General features: G+C 41.6%; 1 protein-coding gene, 1 long non-coding RNA gene and 1 pseudogene across 11 annotated transcripts in view; 2 read left to right on the forward strand and 1 right to left on the reverse strand.

Moving 5' to 3' along the window:
- The window catches only part of LOC112427563 (uncharacterized), a 137,653-nt gene that overhangs the window by 76,271 nt on the left and 44,728 nt on the right, over positions 1-16,654 (forward strand). The window lies entirely within an intron of this gene.
- Positions 1-16,654, reverse strand: part of LOC105468780 (zinc finger protein 44) — an 83,843-nt gene that overhangs the window by 27,542 nt on the left and 39,647 nt on the right. Inside the window, exon 1 of one of the 10 annotated variants that reach the window (XM_071087544.1) lies at positions 3,004-6,853. The exons of the other annotated variants lie outside the window; for them this stretch is intronic. Within the exon in view, the coding sequence (XP_070943645.1) occupies positions 3,004-3,120 (117 nt within the window). The 5' untranslated portion in view covers positions 3,121-6,853. Of the gene's footprint in view, positions 1-3,003; positions 6,854-16,654 lie in introns of those variants that run through there. 10 annotated transcript variants of the gene reach the window in all.
- Positions 10,616-11,519, forward strand: LOC105469176 (small ribosomal subunit protein uS5 pseudogene; annotated as a pseudogene).

Genomic DNA, 16,654 nt, shown 5'->3' on the forward strand with positions numbered 1-16,654 from the left:
GGGGCCCGTCCAGGGTCCTGTTCCAAACTGCTCAATTTAACATAGTTGGAGTTGGTAAGCCCCTGAAGTATATCAGAGTAGTTATATTTTGCATTGTGAAGGGCCCTATGGACCACCTGGGACTATTCAACCAATTATAACTTCTGTACCTATAAATTTATGGGGAAGAGATTTATTACAACAATGGGGAGCACAAGTTCTAATTCCAGAGTAACTATACAGCCCTCAAAGTCAACATATGATGCATGAAATGGGGTATGTCCCTGGTATGGGACTAGGAAAAAATTTGCAAGGTTTGAAGGAACTGCTTCAAGGGAAAGACAAAGTTCCCGCCAAGATTTAGGATATCATTTTTGATGGCGGCCATTGTTAAGCCTCCAGAACCTATACCTTTAAAATGGATAACAGATAAGCCAATTGGGATAGAACAATAGCCGCTAAGTAAAGAGAAACCGGAGGCTTTAGAGGACCTAGTTACTGAACAATTAGAAAAAGGACACATAGCTCCAACATTTTCCCCTTGGAATTCTCCAGTTTTCGTAATCAAGAAAAAAATCAGGTAAACGGAGAATGTTAACTGACTTAAGAGCCATTAATTCAGTTATACAACCTATGGGGACATTGCAGCCAGGACTGCCTTCTCCTGATATGATTCCAAAAAATTGGACTTTAATAGATAGATTTAAAAGACTGTTTCTTTACTATCCCCTTAGCTGAGCAAGACTGTGAACAGTTTGCATTTACAATTCCTGCAGTAAACAACCTGCAGCCTGCTAAGAATTTTAATTGGAAAGTGTTGCCATAAGGCATGTTAAACAGTCCAACAATTTGCCAGAAGTATGTAGGGTGAGCAATTAAACCTACTCGTAAAAAAACTTCAGTGTTACATTATTCATTACATGGATGATATACTTTGTGCTGCCCCCACATGAGAAATACTACTCCAATGTTATGATCACTTGCAAAATTCGATTTCTCTATGCTGGTTTAATTATAGCTCCTGACAAATTCAGACTACTACTCCTTACTCCTACTTGGGGACCTTAGTAAATGACACTAAAATAGTGCCACAAAAAGTAACCATACGTAGGGATCAATTGAAAACATTAAATGACTTTCAAAAATTACTAGGGGACCTTAATTGGACATGACCTACTCTAGGCATTCCTACTTAGGCCATGAGTAATCTATTTTCTATCCTAAGAGGAGATATCCTAGTCTCACTAGCCCTTGACAATTAACAAGGGAGGCTGAGGCAGAGTTACAGCTAATTGAGAAGCAAGTGCATAAGACTCAAATAAATAGAATAGATCCAGAGAAGACTCTAGATTTGCTAAGTTTTTCAACTTAGCATTCACCTACTGGTGTTATTGTTCAAGAGCAAGATCTTGTAGAGTGGCTTTTCCTTCCACATACTAATTCGCGGAATCTGACTCCTTATTTGGATCAAATCACTACTATGATAGGAAATGGGAGAACTCAGATTGTTAAATTACATGGATATGATCCTGGAAAAATTATTATCCCTCTCACGAAGGCACAAATACAGCAAGCTTTTCTAAATAGTCTCATTTGGCAAACCCATTTAGCTGACTTTGTGGGTATTCTCGATAATCATTTTCCTAAAACAAAACTGTTTCTGCTTTTAAAATTAACTAATTGAATTCTCCACAAAATAACTAAATTTAAACCAACTGAAGGTGCTGAGAATGTTTTTACAGATGGGTCTAGTGATGGTAAAGCTTCTTATTCCGGCTCGAAAGGTAGTTTTCAGATGCTGTATACTTCAGCTCAAAAAGCCAAGCTTGTAGCTGTAATTTAGGTATTGACTGCTTTTAATATGCCTATTAATGTGATTTCTGATTTTTCATATGTGGTTCATTCTATACAATTAGTTGAAAATGCTCAGTTACGATTTTATACAGATGAGCAACTGATGACTTTATTTAGCCAACTGCAAACAGCAGTTCGGAGTAGAATGCACCCTTTTTACATTACTCATATTAGGGCTCATATACCTCTTTCAGGGCCTTTAACTGAAGGGAAACAAATGGCTGATCGCCTAATTGCTACTGCAATATCTAATGCTAGACACTCACAATTTAACCCATGTTAATGCCTTTGGTCTCAAACATAGATACAGCATTACCTGGAAAGAAGCTAAAGCTATTATCCAGCGATGCCTAGCTTGCCAAGTGGTGCATTCCTCATCTTTTACAGGAGGAGTTAATCCTTGAGGATTGAAACATAATTCTCTTTGGCAAATGGACGTCATACATGTTCCCTTGTTTGGGAGACTAACTCATGTGCATGTATGTGTAGATACCTTTTCTCACTTTGTCTGGGCTACATGCCAATCAGGGAAGTCTTCTGCCTGTGTTAAATGCCACCTTTTGCAGTGTTTTTCAGTGATGGGCATTCCAGCTTCTATTAAAACAGATAATGCCCCAGGCTATACTAACCAAGCTCTAGCAATATTTTTCTCCATATGGAATATTAAACACATTACTGGCATCCCAAATAATTCTCAAGGATGAGCCATAGTGGAAAGAATGAATCTCTCCCTGAAGCAGTTGCAAAAGCAAAAAGGGGGAAACAGGGACTACAGGACACCCCATATGCAATTGAATCTAGCATTATTGACTTTAAATTTTTTTAACCTGCCTAAAGGCCAGATGCTATCAGCAGCTGAACAGCATCTATAGAAACCAGCTGCAAAGACAGAAGCAGAACAACTGGCTTGTTGGAGAGATCTGATAACAAAAAGTTGGGAAATAGATAAAATAATAACTTGCGGTAGAGGTTATGCTTGTATTTCTCCAGGACCGAATCAACAGCCGATTTGGACACCATCAAGACACTTGAAACCTTATCATGAGCCAGATGCTGAAGAAGAGATTCTGGGAGGAACCCAAGAACCCCCCCAGTTGCAGCCATGTCGAGATTGACGCTGAGGAGAACCCCAACTGTCACGAGCAACACCCATCAAACACAGCCACTTACCTGGGGACAGATCAAGAAGCTGTCCACAGATGGCAAAAAACACCTGAGAAAAGCGGGACAACCAGTCACAATGAGTAATTTAATGATAGCTGTGATAGCAGTGATCACCAGTGCCATGAGTATTCCTTGAACAAGGAACAATTATACTTATTGGGCATATTTATCAATCTTGGATGGCAATAATGCCTGGATGTAATCACTCTATGACACAGTTACACATGCTTTCTGGTCTCAGTATTTACCATAATAAATCTGCTCCTATAATTGAGGCATACCACCCTCAAAAACCTATTTATAAACAGAATTGAACCTGGCCAGAAATAATAAACGTACTTGTTTGGGAAGATTGCATTGCAAAACAGGCAAAGGTGCTGCACAACAATTCCTATGGAATCATTATTGATTGGTCCCCTAAGGGGATGTTTAGCTTGAATTGCACCTCTCAGTCTGCATGCCACAGCCACACTATGTTCAGCTGGTCTGAGCAAAATGGTCAGATGGTAGAAATGGTAAGAAATATGGCAAGAGTTCCTATTATCTGGAAACATGGTGGTATAGTGGCACCTCAACCTCAAATAATATGGCCCACTGTAGGAGCTAAACATAAGGATTTGTGGAAACTATTAATGGCTCTTAATAAGACCAAAATGTGGGAAAGAATAAAAAAGCATCTAGAAGGACACTCTACAAACTTGTCTTTGGATATTGCAAAATTAAAAAACAACTATTTAAAGCATCCCAGGCACACCTGACCTTAGTGCCAGGAACTGGAGTGCTTGAAGTAGCTGCAGACAGATTAGCAGCTATTAACCCATTAAAATGGATAGAAACACTTGGAGTCTCCATGATTTCAATGATGACTGTGCTTTTAATTTGTGTTGTTTGTCTTTGTATAGTTTGCAGATGCAGGTCCTGACTCCTATGAGAAGTAGCTCACCGTGATAAAGCTGCCTTTGCTTTTATCGTCTTGCAAAAACAAAAAGGGGGAAATGTTGGGAACAGGCCCCCAAATCGGCCTTAAACAGGCCCCCAAAACTGGCCATAAACAAAGTCTCTGCAGCACTGTGACATGCTCGTGATGGCTATGACGCCAACACTGAAGGTTGTTGGTTTACTGGAATAAGGGCAAGGAACACCTGGCCCACCCAGGGCAGAAAATCGCTTAAGGCATTCCTGAACCACAAACAATAGCATGAGCAATGTGTGCCTTAAGGACATGTTCCTGTTGCAGATAACTAGCCAGAGCCTGTCCCTTTGTTTCCTGTAAGGAAAGCTTTTAGTTAATCTATAATCTATAGAAACAATGCTTATCAATGGCTTATTGTCAATAAATATGTGGGTAAAAACTCAATTCGTGGCTCTCAGCTCTGAAGGCTGTCAGTCCCCTCATTTCCCACTCCACACTCTGTATTTCTGTGTGTGTGTCTTTAATTCCTCTAGTGCTGCTGGGTTAGGGTCTCCATGACCGAGCTGCTCTTAGCACCAAGCGGGTAGGATTGCTTAAATGCAGGGAGTTTAAGACTAGCCTGGGCAACATAGGGAGACCTCATCTCTGCAAAAAATAAACAAAATTAGCTGGGTATGGTGGCACACGCCTGTAGTCCCAGCTACTCAGGAGGCTAAAGTAGGAGGATTGCTTGAGCCTGGGAGGTTGAGGCTGCAGTGAGCCAAGATTGTGCCACTGTACTCCAGTCTGAGTGAAAGAGTGACACTGTCTCAAGGAAAAAAAAAAAATGTATTAGACCATCTAAGTCCCAGGAAAAAAGGCTAGAGTATAATTTTTCTTTACAAATAAACATATTCAAAAGCACCCAGATATACTGGGTAATGGAGAAAGCCCCATGCAGGCACAGGAAACAACATATTTTCATAAAAGACAGGTGGGGATCCTCTTTTTCAGCTCTGGCTAACATCCAGATTTAGTTAAACAGAAACAGAAGGCTAAAGTAGTAAATGCTCTGGCTAAGTGCTCAAAGAATACCCCAGCAGAGAGCTATCCATGAGGACTGGAAGAGGTCAGGTTTTCATTTGTTTCATCTTTTTTACTTTTAGCTTCTAACATTCAGGAAATCTCTGTCAGAACACTGGATGAATAGAAGAAAAAGAACAGAGACTTCAGTGTCTATACCCAGTAGGAAATACACTCTCTGCAAACATTATTTGAAAATGTTACTAAACAAATGAATAGGCCAGGTGCAGTGGCTCAAGCCTGTAATCCCAGAACTTTGGGAGGCTGAGGCAGGAGGATCACTTGAGGCCAGGAGTTTCAGACCAGGCTGGGCAACATAGTGAGACTCTGTCTCCATTTTAAAAAAGAAAAAGAAATGAATAATTTCAGCTTTCAAGCAAGAATACCAAACAATTAAGGGGAAACAATCTGATTTCCAGAGTTACCCAATTATAACATTCAAATGTCTCCTTTTCAATACCAAAAAAAAAAAAAAAAGAGAGAGAGAAATAAATAAAACAGAGAAACACAAAAATATGGCTTATTAATAGAAACAATTTGAGATAAATCATCTCTGAGAAATCTCAAACACTGGATTTACTGAATAAAAACTGTAAAGCAACTGTCTTAAATACATTCAACTTGGTAAAGACAATGATAAAGAACTAAGAGAAAACCAGAAAATTGATGTAGGGATAAAATAATACCAAAATATATTAAAAATTGAGCCATATAGAATTTCTGCAACTGCAAGATACAACTTAAATGAAAATATCAGATGTGAGCAACCAGTGGGGAAAAAAAAACTAAAATGAAGACAAAACAATTGGAATTACCTGGTCTGAGGAAAAAAAAAAAAAACAAGAAGGGGAATTAAATGGAAGGAATGTGTGACTGGTATACCTGCCTTGCCAGTAATGTTAAAAGAAGTTCATCAGAGAGAAAAAAATGATATGGGTTAGAAATTCAGATTTTGTGTGTGTGTGTGTATGTGTGTGTGTACACACACATATATATGAAGAGTGTTAGGAAATAACTAAATGAAGGCACAAAAAATTATTTACTCTTCTTATACCCATCTGATCTAATAGATATAGGTTTGTTCAAAATAATAATATCAAATTAGCTGGGTGTGGTGGTGCACACCTATAATCCCAGCTACTTGGGAGGCTGAGGCAGGAGAATTGCTTGAACCCAAGAGGTGGAGGGTGCAGTGAGCTGCGATCGCACCATTGCACTCCAGCCTGGGCAACAGAGTGAGACTCCATCTCAAAAGAAAATAATAATAATAATATCAACAATGTATTCAGTGGTTTATAGCTCCCAGTTGAACTAATGAATGACAGTAATGTTAAATGTGATGGGAGGAAGAACAGTCTATCACACTTTGGAACTGTCTATTATACCAGCACTATTCCTGAAGCCAGTATAGTGTTACTTGAAATTGAAGGTCCATTAGTTGTGGTCTATTAGTGAATTCCCCACAAACTCTGGGGAATTCACTAATAGAATCTAAGAAAAAGTAGACTATATAGATAAATAATACAGAAAATGAAATCACATAGAATGCTCAGCTAAAAGGAAAAAGGGTAGAAAAAGAGAAGTTAAAAAAAAAAGAGAACAACAAATAGAAAACAGTAATATATATGTTTATCTGAATCCAGTTATGTCAACTGCCACTTAAATGTGTATTATCTATATTCACCAGTAAAAAGAGAGACTGGCAGAGTGAAATAAAAAACAAGGCCCCAAACTGTATTTTTAAAAAGCATTTTAAACAGAAAGACACAGATACATTAAATATACAGGTATGAAGAAATACATGCCATACTAGCCCTATCAAGAGAAATTAGAAGAGCTATATTACATTCAGACAAATCAGGTTTTAGACTTTTTTTTTTTTTTTTTGAGACGGAGTCTCGCTCTGTCGCCCAGGCTGGAGTGCAGTGGCGCGATCTCGGCTCACTGCAAGCTCCGCCTCCCGGGTTCACGCCATTCTCCTGCCTCAGCCTCCTGAGTAGCTGGGACTACAGGCGCCCGCCACCGCGCCCGGCTAATTTTTTGTATTTTTAGTAGAGACGGGGTTTCACCGTGGTCTCGATCTCCTGACCTTGTGATCCGCCCGCCTCGGCCTCCCAAAGTGCTGGGATTACAGGAGGTTTTAGATTTTTAAAAACTACAAGGGTTAGAGAGATTTCATAATGATAAAGAAGTCAATCCTATACGACATAATAATCCTTAACATCTATGCCCATAAAACAGAGGATCAAAATATATAATGCAAAAACGTATAAAACCGCAAGGCAAAATACACAAACCTAGGATTATAGTTGGGGGAAAACAACTAAAAACAACTCACCTCTATCAATAATTGACAGATCAGCTCTGCAGAAAATCACGAATGATACAGCTGAATTCAACAGCACTATCAATCAACTGGGTTTAATTGAAACATATTTATAGAATCATTCATTCAACAACAGCATACACATTCTTCTCAAGCCTTGGTGAAATATTCACCAAGATGAACAATATTATCAACCATAAAACACACTTGAATAAATTTTTTTAAAGTATGTGATCAAATCATATTAGAATTAATGTAAAAATTAGTAACAGAAGCATAGTTGAAAAACCTCAACAAAGTGGAGATTGAAGCCACAAACTTCTCAACTACACAAACTTCAAAGAGAATTGTCAAGCAAAATGTAAATATTGCAATGTTGAAAAAGAGTATATCTTAGCAAAATCTTTGGAATGGAGTAAAGGCAGTGCTTTGAGGGAAATTTAAAGAATTGAGTGCATTTCCTAGAAAGTAAAGGTTTAAAATCAATACCCTAACCTTCCATTTTAGGAAACTAGAGAAAAATGACAAGATTAATGTAAATCAAACAGATGAAAGTAACAATGGGAAGAGATATAACGAAATAGCAATGAAGAAATCAGTAGAAAACACCAACAAACCAACAGATGGTTCTTTGGAAACATCATTAAAATTCATAAGCCCATAGCCAAGTTAACTCAGAAAAAAAAAGGAGCCATCACTACTAATCCCATGGACAGTAAAAGGACCATAAAGGACTATTAGGAACAACTAAGTACCCACATATTTGATAAAATTACATGGAGTGGACCTTGAAAGACACTACCAAAACTCACAAAAGGAGACCTAAGTAATATGAATAGGCCTGTATCTATTGAAGATATTAATAAAAAATAAATGTCCCAGAAAAAACAAGCAAACAGGTCAGAATTTCACTGAATTCTGGCAAGCATTTATGGAAGAAATGATACCAATTCTCTACAATCTCTTCCAGAAAAGAGAAGCAGAGGAAACACTTTCTATTCCATTTTATAAGGGCAATATTGCCCTAATACCAAAACTAGACAGATATTACAGACATAGCTCCACCATGTGAGGACATAAGGGTTAGACTGCCATCTTCAAACCAGGTAGCAGGCCCTTTCCAGAGGCCTCATCTGCTTGATATTGGACTTCCAGCCTCTACATCTTTGAGAAATGAATGTTTGTTGTCTAAGGCATGCAGTTTATGGCAATCTGGTATAGCAGTCCTAAGTGACTAAGAGAGGTAGACTCTTTCTCTACCACACATTAGGCTTTGAAGTCTACAGGAATGAGGTCACTGGTCTCATATACAAGCACTAAGCCCTCTGCCAAGATAAAGAATTGATAACCTATAGGTCACATTTGGCAGGTTTCCAAATCAGCCCACTTGGAGAAGTCGTCTTCTTCTTCTTCTTCTTTTTTTTTTTTTTTTTGAGACGGAGTCTTGCTCTGTCACCCAGGCTGAAGTGCAAAAGCATGATCTCGGCTCACTGCTACTTCCGCCTCCCAGGTTCAAATTATTCTCCTGCCTCAGCCTACCGAGCAGCTGGGATTACAGGCGTCCGCCACCATGCCCGGCTAATTTTTCTATTTTTTAGTAGAGAGGGGTTTCACCATATTGGTCAGGCTGGTCTTGAACTTCTGACCTCAGGTGATCCACCCACCTCGGCCTCCCAAAGCGTTGGGATTACAGGCATGAGACACCGCGCCTGGCGAGAAGTCTTCTAATTAAATGGCTTACATCCTGTCTGTGAGTAAAGGATCTTATCATGAGTCCCTCAAATCTTATTGTGAGTTCTCCAAACTGTTGATATGATTAACGTGATCTATTAACATCAAAAAAGACACTGATTTATTTCTGAATCATGTTTTGCTGATTGTCTTCCACTTAGACCATTTTAGCCTGTCAGCTGTCATCTATAGGCAATGATCGTAACGTCAATATTGTACCCTTCAAGGAAAAGGACAATTCTGGTATGAGTAGTCCCCCAGTTTCTCCTAAACTTTCTCATAAAGGCATCCAACTTGTAATCAATTTTGGAACACATCCAAATTTGCTGGTGTGTCTTCTCAAGTTGATCCTCAAATTTGGTTTATAATAAACTTTATCAAATTGTATCTGCCTCAATGGCCTTATTTTTGGTAAACAAATGTATCCCATGAAAGGCACAACGTAACCATCCACAACCAAATCCCTGGAGGTACACCAGAGCAGAGATAAACTTTATAGCCAGTTTCAAGAGACAGACCTAAAGATTAAATTAGACAAACATACAACACCTATGAAAGACAAAAACACACTTTTGAAAATTACAGAAATTTTTTTTTCTTTTTTTTTTTTTGAGACAGAGTCTCACACTGTCACCCACCCAGGCTTGAGTGTAGTGGCGTGATCTCGGCTCTCTGCAAGCTCCGCCTCCCAGGTTCATGCCATTCTCCTGCCTCAGCCTCCCGAGTAGCTGGGACTATAGGCACCCACCATCACGCCCGGCTAATTCTTTGGTATTTTTTAGTAGAGATAGGGTTTCACCGTGTTAGCCAGGATGGTCTCGATCTCCTGACCTCGTGATCCGCCCTCCTCGGCCTATCAAAGTGCTGGGATTACAGGCGTGAGCCAACGTGCCTGGCCAGAAAAATGTTTTTCTTATTTAATAAGAGTCTTCTTATATAAGAAAATAAAGTAGCTTCCAAAGGAGAAGTCTGGCAAATTGAACTCTAATTACATTAAGAAGAGGCAGGCATAGTGACCCACATCTATAATCCCAGTACTGTGGGAGGCCAAGGCAAGAGGATCTCAAGGCCAGGAATTTGAGACCAGCCAGGCAACATGGCAGACCCTCTCTCTACACAAATTTTAAAAATTAGCCAAGTGTGGTGGCACATGCCTATGGTCTCAGCTACTTGGGAGCCCAGGAGTTTGAGGCTGCAGTGAGCTGATTGTGCCACTGCAATCCAGCCTGGGTGACAGAGCTGGACATTATCTAAAAAAATAAAAAATTTAGGAAGAATTCATCTAAATAAAATAAATATAAAAAATAAACCACCATCTGAAAGGAAATATTACCAACCCCTCCATGTAAAAAAGGATTTGTGTATAAAGTATGCCCAAAACAAAGAGAGAAACAAAGCAAACATTTGCATTTACTATGCAAATGAATTAAATGACTGAGCATTATTTCACAGATGAAAGTCCACAACATGAATGCTAATCCAGTAAAAACACAATATATAATCATATGGAGATAATACATAATCACATGGAGATAACATAAAGATAAATATTAAAAGGTATAGCTTCTACTCTGAGAAAAAACCAGATGGCTGATGACGCAGGTGCAGCGCGGGGGCCCAGAGGCCCTGGGGGCCCTGGGATGGGGAACCGTGGTGGCCTCCACGGAGATTTCAGCAGTGGCATCTGGGGCCGGGGCCACAGAGCTCGCAGAGGCAAGGCCGAGGATAAGGAGTGGATGCCCGTTACTAAGCTGGGCCGCCTGGTCAAGGACATGAAGATCTAGTCCCTGGAGGAGATGTATCTCTTCTCCTGGCCCATCAAGGAATGTGAGATCATTGACTTTTTCCTGGGGGCCTCTCTCAAGGATGAGATTTTGATTACACCAGTGCAGAAGGAGACCCATGCCAGCCAGCGCACCAGGTTCAAGGTGTTTGTTGCCATCGGGGACTACAATGGCCATGTCGGTATCAGAGTTAAGTGCTCCAAGGAGGTGGCCACTGCCATCCGCGGGGCCATCATCCTGGCCAAGCTCTCCATTGTCCCCATGCGCAGAGGCTACTGGGGGAACAAGATCGGCGAGCCCCACACCGTCCCTTGCAAGGTGACAGGCCACTGTGGCTCTGTGCTGGTGCGCCTCATTCCTGCACCCAGGGGCACTGGCATCGTCTCAGCACCTGTGCCCAAGAAGCTGCTCATGATGGCTGGTATCAGTGACTGCCACATCTCAGCCTGGGGCTGCACTGCCACCCTGGGCAACTTTGCCAAGGCCGCCTTTGATGCCATCTCTAAGACCTACAGCTACCTGACTCCCGACCTCTGAAAGGAGACTGTATTCGCCAAGTCTCCCTATCAGGAATTCACTGACCACCTCATTAAGACCCACACCAGAGTCCCTGTGCAGAGGACCCAGGCTCCAGCTGTGGCTACAACATAGGGTTTTTATACAAGAAAAATAAAGTGAATTAAGCCCGGGGGGAAAAAAAAAAAAAGTATAAACAGACATGCATACATAGTCAGAAAACTTTTTTTTTTGAGACAGATTTTCACTCTTGTTGCTCAGGCTGGAGTGGAATGGCGTGATCTCGGCTCACTGCAAGCTCCGCCTCCGGGGTCCAAGCAATTCTCCTGCCTCAGCCTTCCGAGTAGCTGGGATTACAGGCACCCGCCACCACATCCAGATAATATTTTGTGCTTTTAGTAGAAATGGGGTTTTACCACGTTGGCCAGGCTAATCTCGAACTCCTGACCTCAGGTGATCCACCCACCAAGGTCTCCCAAAGTGCTGGGATAACAAGCGTGAGCCACCGCACCTGGTCTGGTCAGACAGTTAATCCACACATGCTATTATGATGTCCTAATAAACTGAAGTTTGTCTATAATCCATAACCCAGCAATGTTCCCCCCACATGTTAAAAAACTCATGAACTGTTAGAGTGTAGAGACAAAAACAACATTATCAACAACATCAAAAAATTAACTTAAAAGTCAAGTCCTGGCCGGGCACGGTGGCTCACGCCTGTAATCCCAGCACTTTGGGAGGCTGAGGCAGGCGGATCACCTGAGGTCAGGAGTTCGAGACCAGCCTCACCAACATGGAGAAACCCCATCTCTACTAAAAATACAAAATTAGCCGGGCATGGTGGCACATGCCTGTAATCCCAGGTACTAGGGAGGCTGAGGCAGGAGAATCGCTTGAATCTAGAAGGTGGAGGTTGCGGTGAGCCGAGATCACACCATTGCACTCCAGCCTGGGCAACAAGAGCAAAACTCTTTCTCAAACAAAAGTCAAGTCCTACGAACACTGCAATGTGTGAGTAAACTGCATGACCATAGCCTCAGGTAACAGCATGTGTCAAACAGATGGAGGCAAATAAAGAACACAAAAATCTTTTCAGCACAATTTTCCTGTTTTCCCCCCGTCTGTTCATCCTTTCTTGCTGTCTTTGAATCAAATCAGTATTCCCTAGTGTCCCAATTTAGTTACTAATTATATTTACATTTTAGTTATATCTTTTTGCATTATATTTTAACAGGTGGCTCTGATGAACTAGTTCTCATACTTTATGTGCATGAGAATCATCTGAAGAGCTTGTTAAAAAACAGATCACTGGAGGCCGGGCGCAGTGGCTTACACCTGTAATCCCAGCACTTTGGGAGGCAGGTGGATCACGAAGTCAGGAGTTCGAGACCAGCACGGCCAAGATGGTGAAACCCTGTCTCTACCAAAAATACAAAAATTAACCAGGTGTTGTGGTAGGCACCTGTAATCCCAACTGCTTGGGAGACTGAGGCAGAGAATTGCTTAAACCCAGGAGGCAGAGGTTGCAGTGAGCCGAGATCATGCCACTGCACTCCAGCCTGGGTGAAAGACCTCAAAAAATACAAAAGAAAAAAAAAAACCCGACCTGGCAAGACCAGCCTGGCCAACACGGTGAAACCCGTCTCTACTAAAAATACAAAAATCAGCCGGGCATGGTGGCGCACACCTGTAGTCCCAGCTACTCAGGAGGCTGAGGCAGAGGTTGCAGTGAGCCAAGATCGCGCCATTGCACTCCAGCCTGGGCAACAGAGTAAGACTGTCTCAAAAAGAAAAAAAAAAAAAAAATTCATTGGGCCCAGTTCCAAGAACTACTAATTCAGAAGTTTTGGGTAGTACCCTAAAATGTGCATTCCATATACACACACACACACATATATGCATATGTATAATATATGTATACATACATATATGTATAAATTAGATATATATATTCATGGAGTACAGGTGCAATTTTACTATATTGATATATTGCCTTGTAAAGTCAGGCATTTCAGTGCATCCATCCCTGGAGCAATCTCCATTATCCACCAAATAACCTCCCTCATCCCCATGAGTCTTCACTTGTCCACATATATACACATTCTTTTTTTTTGAGAATGAATCTCACTCTATCACCTGGGCTGGAGTGCAGTGACATGATCTCGGCTCACTACAGCCTCTGCCTCCCGGGTTCAAGCGATTCTCCTGCCTCAGCCTCCCAAGTAGATGGGACTACAGGTGCCCGCCACCACACCCGGCTACTTTTTTGTATTTTTAGTAGAGACGAGGTTTCACCATGTTAGCAAAGATGGTCTCGATCTCCTGACCTCGTGACCCACCTGCCTTGGCCTCCCAAAGTGGTGGGATTACAAGTGTGAGCCATTGTGCCTGGCCCTACACACATTCTTTAATTACCACTTATAAATGAGAACAGGCAGTATTTGTCTTTCTGCGTCTGAGTTGTTTCACTTAAGATCATGGCCTCCCATTCCATCCATATTGTTGCAAAAGACACAATTTCATTCTTTTTAATGTCTAAATAGTATTCCACTGTGTGAAGAATATATCACATTTTCATTATTTAATCTTCTGTTGATGGACACTTAGGCTGATTTTATAAGTTTGCTATTGTGAATAGTCTGCAATAAACATGAGTGCAGGGAACTTTTTGATATAATGATTTCCACTCCTTTGGGTAGATACCTTGTAGTAGGACTGCCTTTTCAGCATTATATGGATGGCATATTAATGGTAGTATTAACTAACTAGAAACTGAAGAAGCAAAACGATGCTTATGGGTGAATACATACTGAACCTATAATAAATTACAATGACAAATTCAGAGTTATGGTTCTAATCCATGGCGTCTTTTATCTAACATTACTTCTGACAACAAATATGTAGCATTTGCTGAACACGAGCTGATTCTCCAACAAAAACTGGTGTTCAATAATTCAATGCTGACACCATCTAACATTTCCACAGACCCCACAAATTGAGGGCTCAGTTCCACAACAGGGACCCTACTGTAGAGGCCAAATGCAAGCCCTAGGGACCACCCTTTTAACCAAATGTGTATAAAACCAACAACTCTACTATCAGATTTAATAATTTGCTACAAGAAGTTGAAGAACTCAGTTAAACAAGTTGCCTAAGGTTATCAGTTTGTTATAAAGTGTATGTCAAGAATACCTAAATGCAAGAGACTTATGTGAGCCCTCAAAGACATTTTAATGTGTGCAATTTCTACTCTGATTAAAAAAACTCACTGAATATACAACCAAGCAGCTGATAATGTTCAATTTTACATAAGCCCTGTAATCCTGGATAAGCCCTGTAACCCTGGTAATAAGCATGATTTAAGAGGCCAGGCACAGTGGCTCACACCTATAATCCCGGCACTTTGGGATGCTGAGGTAGGCAGATCATGAGGTCAGAAGTTCGAGACCAGCCTGGCCAACATGATGAAACCCCATCTCTACTAAAAACAGAAAAATTAGCCAGCCATGGTCACATGCACCTGTAATCCCAGCTACTCAGGAGGCTGAGGCAGGAGAATAGCTTGAACATAGGAGGTGGAGGCTGCAGGAAGGCAGAGGTTGCAGTGAGCCAAGATCACGCCATTGTACTCCAGCCTGGGCCAAAGAGTGAGATTCCGTCTCAAAAAAAAAAAAAAAAAAAAAAAAAAATATATATATATATATATATATAAGAAATCACCTCAAACTACCTGACCCCCACTACCATGCCCAGTTCTTTCTGTTCTGGACAAGCAGCCCAGTGCAGAGAAACATCCTTCGCTGACATCAATTCTGGCTCCTACCTTTTTAACCTGTAACAAGGCCCTCCAAATTCCCATTCTTTATCTTATAAATAAATAGCTGAATAGTTTTTGCCTCTACTGATTACTCTGAACAAAATGCTTCCAAAGGAAACTTGCAACCAGGCCTGATGGCTCACGTCTCTAATTCCAGAACTTTGGGAGGCTGAAGTGGGTGGATCGCTTGAGCCCAGGAGTTCAAGACCAGCCTGGGCAACATGGTGAAACCCTGTCTCTGCAAAAAATACAAAAAAATTAGCTGGGCATGGGGGTGCATACCTGTAGTCTCAGGTACCCAGAAGGCTGAGATGGGACAATCACCTCAGCCTGGGGAGGTCAAGGCTGCAGTGAGCTGTGATGGCACCACTGCACTCCAGTCTGAGCAAGAGTGAAATCGTGTCTCAAAAAAAAAAAAAAGAAGAAAAGAAAAGAAAAGAAAGGAAATTACTTAAGTTTCGCTCTTTCTTCTAGGCCACTGATTTTTGACACACCCTCAGCCTGAGCCAAAACACAACCCCTCTTTCATGACTCATCCTATGAACAGGCTTAAGTCAGGGTAAAACACTCTGTGATCTAGAATCTGATTTTCACCCTCCATCCTGCCGTCTCCATCTCATTTCCTTTGTAATGTTGGTTGCTCTTCACCTTGAAAGCAACTTTCCACCCAAGCTTTAAGATGCTTTCAGATCTTATACTTAGTGCTCTTCCCCTTATGTAGTGCTCTTTTAGAATAAACTCATTTCTTAGCTAAATTCAGATTTATCTTACCTGAAGACTGTCTAGTGGCAGCCCTACAACAATAACAAATACAACCTCAGACATGGCATCACCCCAATTGCCTCTGCCTGTAGATCCCCAGATTTCCAGTGCTCTGTAGCTTCTCTTAGTATAAAAGCCTCCTTGGCTGGGCACGCTGGCTCACGCCTGTAATCCCAGCACTTTGGGAGGCCAAGGCGGGCAGATCACCTGAGGTCAGGAGTTCGAGACCAGCCTGACCAACATGGAGAAATCCCGTCTCTACTAAAAATACAAAATCAGCTGGCCATGGTGGCACATGCCTGTAATCCCAGCTACTCAGGAGGCTGAGGCAGGAGAATTGCTTGAAATTGGGAGGCGGAGGTTGTGGTGAGCCGAGATCACGCCACTGCACTCCAGCCTGGGCAACAAGAGCGAAACTCCATCTCAAAAAAAAAAAAAAAAAAAAAAAAAAGGCTCCTCCCAGGCCAGGCACAGTGGCTCATGCCTGTAATCCCAGCACTTTGGGAGGCCAAGGCCAGCAGATCACAAGAGGTCAGGAGTTTGAGACCAGCCTGACCAACATGGTGAAACCCCGTCTCTACTAAAAATACAAAAATTAGCTGGCCATGGTGGCACACACCAGTAATCCCAGCTACTCAGGAGGCTGAGGCAGGAGAATCACTTGAACCCGGGAGGCGAAGGTTGCAGTGAGCCGAGATCATAGCATTGCACTACAGCCTGGGAGACAGAGCAAGACTCCGTCTCAA

This window comes from Macaca nemestrina, chromosome 20 (genome assembly GCF_043159975.1).
Source record: "Macaca nemestrina isolate mMacNem1 chromosome 20, mMacNem.hap1, whole genome shotgun sequence".
Lineage (NCBI taxonomy): Eukaryota > Metazoa > Chordata > Mammalia > Primates > Cercopithecidae > Macaca > Macaca nemestrina.